This window comes from Hippoglossus stenolepis, chromosome 19 (assembly GCF_022539355.2).
Source record: "Hippoglossus stenolepis isolate QCI-W04-F060 chromosome 19, HSTE1.2, whole genome shotgun sequence".
NCBI lineage: Eukaryota > Metazoa > Chordata > Actinopteri > Pleuronectiformes > Pleuronectidae > Hippoglossus > Hippoglossus stenolepis.
In genome coordinates, this window is record NC_061501.1 from 7535450 (window position 1) to 7551066 (window position 15617).

Here is a 15617-nt window from a genome sequence, read left to right on the forward strand (position 1 = left end):
AAACCTCAATGTGGTTTAGGACCGAGCTACACCACAACTAGATATACAAGAAACCCCATTAGATTTCCTGCACAACAACAAAAGCCATCTTTCTCTCTAAATCTGCATTGCCTGGAAAAAAACATCAGTCACGCATCTACCCGGCCTCAGACAATTAAGAAGCTCTACTTGCCCACATCAGTCCTAATAAAGGCAGGGAGCTCTCTAATCCCCACCACCAAGGCATCACTCTATACCCAGATGCCAGCCCTTACACACATTAAACGTAACCTGTGAGATAAATTGGTGCACGTGGTCTATTGGGAGCAGTACTGGTTTTACCTTTAATCTATAAAAGGAGCGGTGCAATTTTAAAAGTCACACAATGGTTAGTGTATCGCCATCTCAAAGATCACTAACATGGCTCTATTTAACTGCAACAGTTTTTTACACAGCAGGTTGGTAGTGATGGTAGAAGTGGTTCACAGAATCAGCGACAGAGTGAGACCTCTGTTCTCTGTGAGCTCTCTGCTGCAGAGGGCCTACATGTAGTCCTCAGCCTCATGGAGAAGCCATAAATCATAGATCAGCACCGGGACATGTGTCATACACTGCGTCTCCATACATAGGAAGGTACACAATGTTTTTCTCATGATTATCCAACAGTTCAAATTTTATCAGTATTTCTCTGCTGCACGTACAGCAGCTAAATCTAACTGTTAGATTCATTCCCTTTTACACGAACAGCAGTCTGGATTAAAGCAACACCATATAACTTTTACTGAGCAACAGCGCCCTCTGCAGCCACATGTGGCGATTCATTCTGTTGGGCTTCATGCGATTTTATGTTGAGAAAAATCAAAGCTTATCAATTATCACTGAGCTGACAGGAGCTCTGACTGCGTATAGTCCCTGTAAGAGCCATTCATGCATTTGTTTATCCACGTTTGTGTTATCTGTTGCTGTGCAAAGTTTTTCCACTGGGTGGCACTACCCTACAAAAGGAACTACATTTAAAAAAGGAAGCCAGATAGGCCGGTAATGTTGCACGTTGCCAAGAAAGTATATGGTTTTGACCGTGTTGATGGCGTCTGTGGATAATTGGCAGTGATTAAAACAAGCAAAGTTTACCTATAGGTTAGTGAACTCTATGCAGGATGTGGTTTATGTCCGGGACTAACAAATCAAGGATCATAGACAAAGGTAACATGTGGGCTATTGTTTGTACAGCAGATGCTTACGTGTCAAAAAGTTTCCAGACAAGCAACAATGTAATTCTTAATGAAAAGCCGCTACAGTCAAACACATCTGAATGGTGGATGTTACCCACAATCCCCTGCTTCCTGAATCTGAAGAGCTGCGGCTGTAACAAACCCACCAAACTCTGTTAAGAATTCTTGACATTTTAACATCCCCTGTTGAATACTGGAGATAAATGCTGGGTTTTAAGGAAAAGTCTTGTGAACTGATCTACAGTTCAGCATAACTCTTCACCTTGCTGGGTCTGATTCTGGTCATTTAAGCTGCGACCAGGAATGCTGGAAGTCAGTCAGGGTTGGGAGCGCTGTGAGAAAATCTATATAATAACATTATACAATTGCAGCGCTGCAAAAATATCACCAATTTTTTTATTATTTTGAACAGCCAACATCTTATACCAGTTTGGTATCTATCAGTTCTTACCTGTTTCAGATATGACAGGGTTTTTTATTGATTTAGTTTGTTTTTATTTGCCTTGCTGTTACAGCCTCTTGCCAATAGGAGAAGCTGCAGCCCCTTTAGAACCCCTACTTCCAGCATCCTTGGCTGCAACCTCTCTATATACAGTCAATGGCTGTGACTGTCTGTCAGATCCACACACACTTCTCACGGGAGATCGAACCCACTCACCAAAGTAACATAGAACAGATGTTCAGAGTGAGGAGTGGGAATGAAAGAGGAAATATTCTCCCTCTTCCAAGTCAGTGAACCATCAAACAAATTTTGAAGCTGCTGTGTAAAAAAGTTGCACAGTGCTGCTTTAATGTTTATTGTCTTGATTCTGGATGTTTATTTATTATTATTTAGCTGGTATCTTGAAAGTCATAAAGGAAACTGCAGCATTGACAACACAGTATTATTGAGACTTCTTCGTCTGTTGAAGTTCTCCTGAAGAACTCCTGAGGGCAAAGTCTGAGGGCACACTCTCCTTCAGACTTGAATGTAAAGTGAATATTGTGGGTCAAAACCACTCTGCAATTTGCCACGTCTCAGGAAGCAAATGTTTTATTCGCCCCCCCTTACTCGCACAGATTGGAGGCCTCTGAAATATTGGCATTTGTGTGACCGGGCCCTTAACCCTCAAACAGCCCTTTGAAATTGGGTCAGATAGTGAAGATCGTCCAAAATATCCTAATTTTTCCAAAAAGTCCTCACTTTGTAGGTTGCAGGCTCAAAATGGCCTTCTCAAAGTACACACACACATACACACACACACACACTGGTACCAGGATAACACCCAAATATGACACATCATCATCATTTAAATCACTTTACCTTCAAAAAACAGAAAGAAGTGAAAAGTGAACAGTGCTCAACAACCTCTGAACAGCACCTCACATCACTGCGTTATTCCTTCTCATTCATTTCACCTTTACATGAAAGTATTTTACATGTGCGGTGGGAAACTGAAGCTGTGACAGCTGGCGTCTGAGTTGTGCTGTTTCTCGTTGTGAGGCTTTCAGTGCACGAGTGTTGAAATGAAGGTAAAATGTTCATGTTTCTGTTACTTGGACTCTTGATTGATCATAAAATATAATTGATCTTGATCTCTTCGATCAGTCTCTGGTCTGGAGACAAAAGCTGCAACTGGCTGCAACAAAAACAACTTCACATGGCAGCTGCAAGAGCGGAGCCGCTTCACTGGGGCTGTGGTGGGGTTCGCATGGGTCTGCTGCTGTTGAGTAACCTGGAAGGGATTAGGTGAAACACATTCTTTCTTCACTCTGTGGAGATGTTGCAGTCCCGGGACCACAAATTGCCCCACACGACGCTGCAGGACATTTCAACAGACACGGTCACACAACAAGTCATTATGTGCCTGTGTGAGTGCATGCAGGCCAGTGTCACACATGAAGAGTTGATCACTGAAGCGACACAAAGTTATCGCTGATTTGTGGGATCATGTATTTGTAGCTCATCGCCTCATTGCCATGGAAACAGGCTTCAGGATTTGTGTTAACTGTCTTTGCACTTTTCAGGTTTAAGTAGAGTGTTTTGTTTTCTGTTCCCTATAAACTCCTTAGTTAAGTTTGTAGTTAATAATAAAACAGATTATCTGTGCAGACTCTGTATATATACTCTCTATAATCTACCCACTGATTCCTCAAACATCTTTCTGTTCTTCTCTCTGTCTGTATGTGAAACGCACATGTTGTGAAGCTTTCATATATTTGGCTTCACACTTTGTCTGTCTATTGTAAATTGCCAGATGAAGTGCATTACCGAAATTGGTGCAGTTTCGACACACGATACGTTCAATATTCTGATCTCCATCATGGCAGCAACATTAATGGAATCACTTGTCTACAAACTAAAAGCACAGCGTTTGTTTTGTTGTTGTAATACTTGTTATTTGGCTGAATCATTGAGCTTTTATGTTGAAAATTAGCAAACTTGGATCTCAACAAACCTCGGAAATAGTCAAAATTCAATGTATATAAAAATAACACAAGTTATCATTGAAACTTGTATGTAAACGACAAACATGAACAGTATGAACAAATTCAGAAAAGCATTGACTTTAAAATCTTCACTGCAGATGAGCCAGGTAGGATGAACGCAAAGTTTTCAAACTTCACTCTGCACCATAGACTGTTAATAAAAAGCTCAGCACACAAACAATAAAAAAGTGTCAGTATGTTGTAGAACAGTTTGAGGAGGACTCACTAATGACAAGGAATAATTCTGATGTATACGGATCATTAACACAGGACAAGAGAACATGCTAGTGGCCATCAGGTTTAGAACAGACACTCGGATTAATCAAACCGTCGACTGTGTGAGCTGCTGGGATGTCGTTATTGTCAGTTCAGCTCAGTTTTCATCGAGTAAAAAAAGTACATTTGTATAAAACAGAAGTGAACATCTGTATCCGTGTCCCTTCACTCGGTCTTTGTTGCCCAACAGGCACTAAAACTCAACTCGGATTAAAGGTCAAAAAACAACAATTCAAATCTAAATTTGATAAAGAACTCTATAACTCTATTCCTCCACAGCATTAAAATGTTTTACCAAATGTTAAAAACTTGAGCGAAACTTATTAAAATAACAAAATGTGTCTTTTGTGCATGTTGCCCCCCACCCACCTCTCTAGCCCACCACCCCCTATCTCTCTGTCCCTTCAGTAGCATCACAGCCACAGGAAGGCCCTGGCAGCCCCAAACACTGATACTATCTCTTTCTCCCCTCTCGTCCTCCCGTCCTCCGCTGTTTCGAAATCTTGCCCATCCCACAAAGGGAAACCGCTGGTGCACAACGGTCCACGGCGTGACGTCCGTTTCTGTGGGTAGACAACTTTTGGTAAATGACGTGACAGGTGCCTGTTCACCCCCCAATGAAGGATGTAGGGGAGAGTTGGCGAGGGGCATTAAAGCATAATCACGCCTTCTTTGAATTAAAGCCACATGGTTGTGAAGGCTGTGAGCTGCATTTTATGTTAAATTAGGATAATCTGTCCAAACATAGAAAAAAATTACAGTTTCATTCAAACACAAGCAATTATTTATTTATTATTTAAAAACATTCATGGCAAAGTATTGCTTTAACAGTGTATTATCATACAGTTATAAAACACATTCATGAACATGAAAGGGAAATCGTTACAGATGTAAAAATAATTTCAAGTAATCCCACACCTACTTAGAGTATTACATATATATACATATATATATATATATATATATATATATATATATATATATATATATATATATATATATATATATATATATATATATATATATATATATACACAGAGAAAGATTTCATTAAATCCTCGACAAACCACATATCGTTGTGAAACTCCTGTTGGGCAACTACACTCAGAAGACAGCTGAAGTATCAGGTAGATGCCGATGAGGCAATGTTTGTTAGATTGAACCAAATCTTAGAAGAGTCAGTCCACGGCAGAGTCTCAGCAATCATATAGTCCCGTTTCTCAGGGTAACTGCGTTTACAGTGAATTTAGTTACAGCATCTATATTCAGATCCACCGCATATCTGCCGACATAACAGTAAAATCACCGCAGGTTCCCTCAAAAGCTCCAGTGTACAGGATCGAAGCTACAATTTAAGAAATACAGAGGCCATGACAAAATCCCTCTTAATCAAGAAAAAGGGTCAAATGTTCAGGGTTTTTTGACTGTTTATTAACTGTTTTATGGTAATTTCAAAAAATAAAATGCCTTCTTTGTTCTCAAACAGCTTCTGTTCAATCACTGTTGACCATCTGTAATTAGGCAGAGCTGAAACTGTTCAAACAATACTCTGGATTCTATGGTGTCTTCATTGTGTCCTGTGTGGTTCTTTGTATCAACTTGAAAAAATTACTGTAATTTGTTACAGCAAAAAAAAAATCAGTTTTTCTCAAATAATATTTACGATTAGTTAGTTGAATCCTTTTATATTGATTTAGTATCAAATGGAATTCATTTTTTGGGACAAAGACAAAACAAATCATTGACACAAGCTGAAAGAAGTTGTCATAAAGACCATACAAATTTTGTTTTGGACTTGTTACAACTTAACTTTTTAATTTTGGAAAACCTAATATTAACAATTATATTTAACTCTGAATAAAGTAATTACATTACTGTAATTTTGTTACAAGCATTTTTAAACTTTCCTCAACATAAAGTTCTGATTCAGTCCAAACCATAATTTTTATTTATACCTTAATCAATGCATTTTCTTTAGTCTCAAACAAAAAAACATCTTTACTTTTCTTTATGGCTTTTTTTATTTGTTTTTACAGCTACCATAAACATGGGCTACTTTTGCCAACAGGAGAAAACTTAAATATTCCATTATAGTCCAAGTATATTTACTGTACTGCCAGTGTTACGTGCTTTTTCTCGTCTCTAGATGTCGATGAGAAGGTGATGTTCAGATACCAGACACCCCTGCAGCGCCCTCCTCGGCCCCCTGCGGGTGTCGCTGGGACAGGATGTGTTTGAAAGTGTCCAGCTCCTGCGTCAGCTGCCCTATCCTCAGCTGCAGCTTCTGGTTCTCCTCCTGCAGCTGCATGGCCCTCTGCTGGGTCAGCATGATCCTCCTGCGGGCCTTGTCCCGGCTCTTTCTCACGGCAATGTTGTTTCTCTCGCGCCTCTGCCGGTACTCAGCGCTGTCCTTGCTGATGCTCCTCTTGGTCTGCGGGGCCCTCAGGGTCGGCAGGAGGAAGGGAGAGAAGTCCTGGGGTCACAAACACACTTTAGGACACCGGTGGCTGATGGGTTTCCCTCTCTGAGCTTTTATTTTTAACTAATTGTTTTTAGTTAAAAAAAGAGTGACAAATTTATACATTCTACATTTTGGCCAGAAATCGTGTTACAGGTGTCTGCACAATCATATCCTTCTTCATTTGCAATTGTGCATTCAGTCAATTAAATTTAATCAAATTATCAAAATGATCTGATGCCAATTTTGACCCACGGTTTGACCCAGTTATTGACCACTCCTCTTGGTTATCAGAGGACTTAGAAGAAGACATGTTTAACTTCAGACAAACTGCCCCAGCCCCAATGACTGCTACAGAGCAACCTGCATATTTAAAGTTTATTCATATTGAATGTATGTCCAAATCACACCAAATTCAACACTGCGAGATATGCATTCTACGAACAGACAGGCTGACAGAAGTTTGTAGACTTGGAAGGTAAGTATTGCCTGTTCATTATACATCCCAACATATTATACAGTGAATTCAAAGATAAATCTGAAATTTTGTTATCTCTTAATTGGAAATTTGGCAGTTTTGGACAATCCCCCAAAATGTGGGTATGATCCCCAATCATTCCACAGCCTCTCAGCATAATGGTGAGGACCCTAAGGAGCCCAGACAACACTCTTTCCACATGTGATCTCAGAGGAAAGACATCTCTATCAGTTGTGCACCAAAAGCCTCTGGGTCACCTGCTGAGTGCTGGCGTGGCTCTGGTGGTGGTTGTTGCTCGCCGCATTCGAGGCGTTGCCTAGGCAGGACGTCGAGTACGGCAGGTAGGACAGTCCCATCATCTGCTCGGCCACACTGTCCTCACCGCCCTCCCTCAACATTCCCTGAGCCTGGCCGTACGGCATCATCTCCATGTGAGACAGCTGAGCGGAGGCCTCAGTTTGGCCGGAGGAAGCGACAGCTGGGTTCAGGGCGGGGACCTGACCTGAGTAGGAGCTCGCCCACTCCTGGATGACGGAGGAAACCCTGGCATCAGACATCTGGAGGGGTTCAGAAGCAGAGTGAGACAGGAGATTCATCAAAATGCTGCTGCTCTGCATGGTTTCTGGCAATCGATCGTTGAGACATTCTCTAGAATATGTGGAAAAACAGCAGACCCATCTCTATTGTTGTATTGCTTGGTGTGACTCCAGTGGAAGCTATTTTCAATATGGGGCATATGAATATAATGGCCTTTAACTCTCTGCTGGCCTGAAGGCTTATTTTGGTCAAATGGAAGGATGCTCTCCCTCCAACATATGGTCATTGGATCATGTGTCATATCCACCTCTGAAAAATTAGATATACCATCAAGGGGTCCACCAGTAAATGTTATACCACTTCATGGCAACCATATATTTTCTTTGTAGAACGTATGGCAGCTGCCAACATACCCATGTAACTCACTTTTTTCTTCCTGTTTTTTCGCTTTATTGTTATTATTGTTTGTATCTGCTGTGTGTTTTCACTTCAACATATTCATAAATGTATTTTGTTTTATGGATGACTCGCTGTAAGAAAATGTAATCACAGCCAAGTATTTGGGGCAGTGGGGGACATTCTGGGAGGACAGACAGGAACTTGACTTAACTGTGTTGTTCAAGTTGTAGTTCGTATGGTAAATATTTGAAAAATTAAAAAGAATTTGGTCAAAACGTATCTGCTGGAGTCCTCACTCCCACCAAGTAAGTGGATCATATCATTGGAGCTCTCACTTCTTTACATGATCCCTGTCTGTTAAAGACTTAACTTCAAAATCCTGCTGTTGGTTTATAAAGCTCTGAATGGTTTACCGTTAAAATACATTTTTTATCTGCTATGAACCATCCAGACTCCTCAAGTCTGCTTTCTGTCCCCAGAGACCAAACTAAACTTGGAAAGGCAGCGTTTAGTTTTCATGCTGAACATATGAGAACTGCAGGTCTGCTGAAACTCTTAGTTATTTTAAATCGATACTAAAGACTTTCCACAGCCTTCCTCTAAATCAAATATTACCCATTTCTTACACTGTACTGTTACTTTTACTCTTTCATATTTTGTGAAAACACTTTGAATTGCCTTGTTTTCGAAATGTGCTATACTATACATAAACTTGTTGATGTTTAAGCATAAACAATTTAAACTTTTAAAGATAAACGCAGATTATGAAGCTCAGGAGGATGGAGGAAGAATATCATCAAGAATACAATTTAATTTAATTAACCAATTAACCAGTAACAGTAATAAATCTTAGATCAGATATAAGGTTATTTAAGTGCAACAGTAAAGTTGATCTGAAATAATTGGACCATTAAAGTTTTCAGTTAAATTAATGAGCAACAATTTTTATAATTACTGATAAATTTAAGTTACTTTAAGAGCTGCTTCTCGAATGTAAATATTCTCGGCTGTCTGTGACAGTAAACATTTGGACATTTAAATATATAAAATGAAACTTACTCAACATATAGAAAAAACAATAAACAATAAATAGGATAATTAATTAACTAATCTGCACTTTATTACAAAATAAAAGAATTGTTACATACAGCCCTACATTAAACAAAAAAGATACAATGCACAGAAAAGAAAAATATATATTACTATGAATTCTTTGAGCTTTCTCCTTTCAATGTGACTCTACGATCACTTACTGTCATTATCTCTTTAGTCTCCAGCGTTTCTTTTAAATCATGGCAGAAGTTATATTTGCAGTTAGGGATAAGTTAGTGAAAAACTAGAGTTAGAGCCAGTTAGTTGTTAACATGTAAGTGCTGCAGGGTAAAGCTGTGATGGGACTCACCATGACTCTTCCTCAGGCTCCTAAGACTGGAGATGGTCTGAGAGTCAGAGGCAGGTTCTCCTCCTCTGATGGTGATGATGATGATGATGATGAGGATGAGGATGATCACTCCATCACTTCCTCTGTCGCTCTTCCTCTCTGTCACTCACACATGTAAAGGACGGGGAAAAATAAAAAACCAACAGGAAAATGTACAAAATAAGTTAAAAACAGTCTTCAAACAAACAAGTATAATTAATCAGCCTATCTTATGACTGTTGACCCTTCAAATTTCTTTATTAAATTCTGTTTTAATTCCTATATGTAAATGGAGAATAAACCAGCAAAATAGCTGCTGAACTTTATTGATGCCTTACAGTTATTAGAAGCACCTTAGCCATTATTATTGTTTTATTTATCTTATTTAAGTTTTCAATCTAATTTCATTTGTCTTCTCGTCTGTATTTTAGCTATATATGTATCTACATTGTTTGCTCTGTTACATGTGGAGCCTATTTATGACTCTATTTAATTAACTCATATATTGTTGTAAAATGTATTATTTATAAACAGTTAAAAGAACGCGATAAACTACACGAACGCCAAACGTGATCCGCTGCGGCTTCCGTAGAGTAGGGACAGTCAAAATGGCGGCGCCTGTTGACAACGTGAGTAGAGCTGCCGATTCTTAAACACATTAGTGTGATTTCTTTATACGTTTTACTAAAGTCTAAAGTCTTCAACGTGTTTTCTGAAACCGACCTTCAGTGGTTGGTCGGAGTAGTTTTAAAAACGAAGCTAGCGGTTAGCCACGAGCTAACTGAGTTTTTCCTGCCTCACTTTACTGTCTCTGTGTTTCTGACTGTGGTTTGACTTCATCACAGGATTTAATTGAAAGCGATTTGCCCAAAGCTGTTGAGCTGCTGAACAGCCTCACCGAACAGGTACGACCCCAACACGCTGTTCTCACGTTTCTAACACGGTCATTACTGACGGACTACAAGACACCATTAAAACAAGTCATGAATATAATAATACCCGGTTAGTAACAGAGTAATACCGCAGTGGTACTGGATATATCGGTGTAGTACTAGTACATCAGTCATCAGTCGGTTTATTAGGGCTGTAGCACCCCTTCATGGAGATGTAGATATGAGTCTATGTAGCTGATGGAGGAGATGTAGTTATGAGTCTTTGTCGCTGATGGAGGAGCTGTAGATGTGAGTCTTTGTCTCTGATGGGGGAGCTGTAGATGTGAGTCTTTGTCTCTGATGGGGGAGCTGTAGGGTTGGAGCGGCTGTAACTCTCTCTTTTCTCTTCAGGTGGCCTCAGTCACAAGTCATGTCCGCGAGCTGCTAACCAAAGTCAAAGATGGGAAATGTAATACATCACAGGTGAGCAGGGACTTTATCACGTCTTTTGTTGAAGATCGATGGATGAAAACATCTGCAGGTTCATACAGATGTGCTGCTTTGCTCAGTTTGATTAATTTAAGAGTGTGTTGAAGACTTTTCTTCACCCAGGTATCAGCGAAGAGCTGTCTCTCTGTCTACTTTGTTTGAACATGTGTGGATACAGTTCTATGTCTTTTGTCCCTGTGAATGTGTCCTCCCTGACTCTGTCCTCTCTCTGCAGGGTTTGTCTTTCCTGGACCTTCGCTATCACCTGATGCTCTTCTACCTCCAGGACCTCACTCACCTGGTCAGCATCAAGAGCGAAGGAGGCAAAATAAAAGACAGCGAAGCCTTGAACAGAGTGGTCACAATCAGAACGGTGAGATGTCGTAATGATAGTGACAAAAACAAAATAATTATAATTATATCTGTTCATTCTCATCTGGTGCAGGTTGTTCCTCATGTTCCCTCTTATTTCTTAGGTTCTGGAGAAGATGCGACCCCTAGACAACAAACTCAAGTACCAGATTGATAAACTGATTCGAACCGCTAATACTGGAAGTTTAGGTAAGACGCGATGAATGTAGCCATCTGCATTCATTGATGATTGTCATTTTTTGGGCACAACATGGCCTTATCTGATTGGTCAGGCTCCTATCACATGAACCCCTGACAAGAGTCCCATTAAACTTGGTCACTACAACATCAGAAACTATTAAATCTTAAGTCTCCACAACTATGTCAGATTCTGACTCACTGTAAATAATCGTTAATGCCCAGTTACTGTCTGCTGAGCAACATGTTGTCTAGTTACACACATGAAACCAGTGAACACTGTGGTGTTCGGCTTGCTAACAGCAGCGTCTCATGTTTTTATTGACTTTAGCCGAAAACGACCCGCTGCAGCTGCGTCCTAATCCCGAGAATCTCGTCAGCAAAGTAAGTCCTCAACATTATAACACGTCTGTATTCACTGGATGTCACATTGTTTCCTGTATGTGACTAATGTTCATTAAAATATTCACTCTACCGCTACTTAAATAACAAAACACACATATAGTTTATAAATAGTGAGAGATGTGTATTTGTCTAATTTATTTAATTTTTTCATCTTTGTGCTTGATCCATCAATCAGCTGAATGAATCGGAGTCTGAAGAAGAAGCCGAGACAACGGCAGTCTCCGAGAAGACAGCAGCGAACTCTGGTGGCAGGAAATATATACCACCGAAGATTGCCCCCGTGCATTATGGTAATGTTGTCTGTCTTTTTAAACAGCTTTGTCCTCTTTGCTTCCTTATTCTGTGGAAGTTTGAAATGATTGATTTGAATATTTATCCTCGCATTGATCCTGGCGACATCCCTGTCGTCATGTACCGTGCCCGAGTATCCTCCCTACCCACCCACAAGAAACACTAAACAGCAGTTATTAAGACCTGTACAGTACTTGAAGGAAATACTTTGTGTTTGTTGGACCTGCACTAGAATTTTTTAGGCACTGATTTTAACACATTGGGGGGGAAAAGATAGATACAAGCTGTGTCTCAATTCAGGGGTTGCATCCTTCTGAGGCGTAGATCGAGAGGGCTGAACCAAAATGAGACCATCTGGTCTACAGAGGATTTCTGTGATCGATGTCACCTGCTTGTTCCCCCATTTTTCCTGTCGCCTAGCAACAGAGGTGCAGTTGAACACGATGATAATGTTTTTATGCCTCTCGTTTTTTTAAAACATGTGTACCGTTAGCTGTTTGGCTGAGTTAAAGCGTTATGGTCTAGCATTGGACATCTCGTTGCTGGCATAACGTCTTTGAAAAACAGTTCGTCTCCGGGAAATGAAGGCTCCAACGGGTGGATCCTTAACTTCTCGGAGATGAAAGGACGCATTTAAAGGAGACTGCGGATTGGGACAGTCTAGTCGCGCCGCTGTGACACAATCGGTCTTTAAATGCAGCCCTGAATTGAGACCCTCACAAACTAGTCTGCCCACATGCCTAAAACAAATCCTTGAGAAAACACTGAAGACTTTTGTTTATAAGACCTCGATGGTTTTTTTTCTGCAGACGGTGATTTGACTGAGGCCGACAGGAAGAAGGCTCAGGTGGAGCGTCAGCGGCAAGCGGCTCTGAGGAGCTCTGTGATCCAAGAGCTGAGACAACAGTACAGTGACGCACCCGAGGAGATCAAGGACAGACGGGACTTCCAAACCGATAAGGAGAGCCGCGATGACACACACCGGTCAGTCACCTCCTTCTGTGTTTCACAACTTGAATTTCTAAATAATTTAAAAAAAATTCTAAAACAGGCGTCTTTTCCTCTTTGCAGGAAAAATTATGAGGAGTCGATGATGGTGCGTCTCAACGTATCAAAACAACAGAAGAACTCCAGGAAGAGAGGCACGATGGGCATGTCCGGTCAGCTGAGCAGTATAACACACTTCAGTGACATCTCTGCGCTGACGGGTGGCGAGGGCAGACAGGTGAGTTCTGACAGGAACTGAGGAGGAAACGTTTAGTCCACACATTGTTCTGATGGTGTAAACTCCACTCATCATGCAGCAGACCAGCTGACCTGCATTTACTCTGGACCTTGTTCCAGACTGAACAGAACAGGACGTTTTAAATTATTCATGCTGACTATTCCCACACGCTTGATGTTTGACACACGGCTGTGGGTTTGTCTGAGATGGCTGTTTTGTCTTTCTTGATGCAGGATGGGGAGGGCACTCGCCCCAAGAAGAAGAAGAAACTCATGAAGAAGAAAACCAAGAGAAAAGGTAAGGATTAATTATTAGATAAACCAGTTCGTATAAATTCTTCTAAAGAGACAGAAAATGGGGTCAAACAAACAGCTCTTATTTTGAAACTCTATCGCTGCTTCTGCTCCAGCACCAGATGTGTAGAATCCACATTCAGTACTGTTTAACCAGTGTTTGTTACACTCCGACTATGTATCTGGTATAAAATGTTTTTTTAAGAACTAATTTTCAAATAAAATATCTAATATCCCATCTTGTTTTTAAAAATAACATGTTTTTAAAAATATAAGCAGTGACCTCATTACTTTAAGTATTTCAGAAGCAAAGAATCTGTTCTTTTATTTGCATCCTATTTCATCATTATAATCACCCATTTCTCTTTGCAGCTTTCAAGAAGCACAGATAAGACCTGAAACGTGGCGTCCAGCAGCCGATGGCGTCTATCATCATCATTTTCGTTCACTGTTTGACTGTATCATCGCTGTGTTAAAAATGAATTCCCCGACACTTGCGTACATTCAGTGTTTTTGACATTGTGAAATAAAATTTACTGCAAGTCAAGTTTTATTTTCCTCCATTAGAGGGCAGTCACATCACCTCCTTATCAGAGGCAACACACAGATCATTGAAGGTTTGAGGTCATTTAAGGATTCACATTCTTATTTTAAAAACTGCTGCTCCAAGAGCTGTGACGATGAGGAAATAAACAGCAGACGACGTTTAGACACTGGAACTGTTCGGTCCAGTTTGATCCTCAATGTCTTGAAGCTGCCAGATGTTGATGTAAAAGGCCTTAATCACAACCTGCTGCTACAGGCACACCAGCCAGCTGACCACAAGGCAAACATGTGGCAAATGCTGTAAATAAAGCTGATTTTTTATTTAGCTGTTTGGGTCTCATGGTCCTGGAAATGTGCACAGCTGTCCCGACTTACAGGGACACTCGGAGCAGAGCAGCCGTTCTGGTTCAAAATGTCAGCTGTGAGAAACATCCAGCATCCATCATCTATCCCACTTATCCTTTGAGGTAACTAAACCTGCGTTTAGTTTTAGGTCTCCAATTATCCCTCGATCCAATCTGCATGTCTTTGACCTGTGGGAGGAAGCCCACTAGAACATGGGAAGAACACGTAAACCCGGGAATCGAACCTTCTTGAGTGAGGAACACTGTAGCACTGTACTGCCCTTCAAGAAACGTGAAGGAAATGTCAAATCATATTTGGGAAGAAATGTGCAGTGAGCAGAATGTGAGTTTATTATACATGCCATCCAGTAGTGTCAAACCTTCTAAGTGTGCTTCTTAATGTGTTTATATAGCGTTTTTCTAGTCTTGAACAGTTTTGCCATTCGCACAGATTCATGTGCGCCACTTTTTCTATCAGACATCACTCATACACTTCAAACAGTTTGCAGTATGGGTAGGCAGTGATCAAACCAACCCGTTTGTTAGTGGACAACCCGCTTTCCCTCCCTAACCACAGCCCTTCGTCTCAGCCATGATAGAACCCATTCACTGAGCACAGATGAGTATTATTGATTCAAATGGTTTTAGTAATTATTGGAATAACAGACCTACTTCACATTGATTTAATGACCTGTCCCACCTCTCACCTCAATATCAAGGGGGATTGGCTCTAGTCTTCCTTACGTACGCCAAAGGTAAAGCTAAGGGACCAAATCACATTAGTTGAACCAGTGGTCCTCAAATGAGGGTCCAATGATCGTTTCCAGATTTAGCCATTAAAATGATCATGATACACGTCTTTCACATAGTGAAAATATTTATCCAGTATCATTGAGTTACTCTTCCGCATAACTAAGTGGAAATGTAAAATATAAAGGCTGTGAAATTATACATAAAAAAATTGCAAACCTCTGGGTTTAACCATTTAATAGTTAATCATTTCCACAACATATACGGTACATGACGGTCCAGTGTCACATGACCACCCCAGCTCTCCTGTGGGATATTCATGTGCAGCCGTGACGACAGAAATTAAGACCATTATTGTTTTGCTCCAGAGGGGCAGATTAAACAAAGAGGGCAAATGTGCTGTTGCTCTGGCAACTTTTGTACACGTCACATTAATCTTAGTGGCTCCACTGAATTAAAATAGAGGCTCTGCCCTTTATTTACTCGTTACCATGGAGAGTCTCAGTATTGGAGGCCATTGATGACAGCTTTCATTCATTCATCAGACACTTAACTGCATTAACTTAGATCAGCACATAGGAGTTTCCATCTCAGGATCAATCAAC

General features: G+C 40.5%; 2 protein-coding genes across 2 annotated transcripts; one reads left to right on the forward strand and one right to left on the reverse strand.

The window, feature by feature from the left end:
• Positions 1 to 4974: 4974 nt before the first annotated feature.
• On the reverse strand, positions 4975 to 9292 carry cebp1 (CCAAT/enhancer binding protein (C/EBP) 1). The gene is made up of 3 exons (XM_035141914.2): positions 9231 to 9292; positions 7150 to 7449; positions 4975 to 6429 (listed from the first exon to the last, which is right to left on the reverse strand). The coding sequence occupies exons 1-3, from the start codon at positions 9231 to 9233 to the stop codon at positions 6124 to 6126; spliced, it is 609 nt and encodes a 202-aa protein (XP_034997805.1). The 5' UTR covers positions 9234 to 9292; the 3' UTR covers positions 4975 to 6123.
• A 527-nt stretch (positions 9293 to 9819) lies between these two features.
• On the forward strand, positions 9820 to 13919 carry ngdn (neuroguidin, EIF4E binding protein). Its single transcript, XM_047337948.1, has 11 exons — positions 9820 to 9877; positions 10094 to 10153; positions 10532 to 10603; positions 10845 to 10982; positions 11086 to 11170; positions 11490 to 11542; positions 11739 to 11853; positions 12664 to 12838; positions 12926 to 13079; positions 13313 to 13376; positions 13745 to 13919. Exons 1-11 carry the CDS (start codon positions 9857 to 9859, stop codon positions 13762 to 13764), a joined length of 957 nt encoding a protein of 318 aa, XP_047193904.1. The 5' UTR covers positions 9820 to 9856; the 3' UTR covers positions 13765 to 13919.
• Positions 13920 to 15617: the final 1698 nt, after the last annotated feature.

Bases quoted from the DNA above. Each gene is read 5' to 3' on its own strand.
- cebp1 (XM_035141914.2), bottom strand. The intron at 6,430-7,149 runs GTGACCCAGAGG...TTGTGACCCCAG, and splicing joins GCCACGCCAGCACTCAGCAG to GACTTCTCTCCCTTCCTCCT.
- ngdn (XM_047337948.1), top strand. From the start codon at position 9,857: ATGGCGGCGCCTGTTGACAAC. The intron at 10,983-11,085 runs GTGAGATGTCGT...CTTATTTCTTAG, and splicing joins GAGTGGTCACAATCAGAACG to GTTCTGGAGAAGATGCGACC. The intron at 13,080-13,312 runs GTGAGTTCTGAC...TTCTTGATGCAG, and splicing joins CGGGTGGCGAGGGCAGACAG to GATGGGGAGGGCACTCGCCC.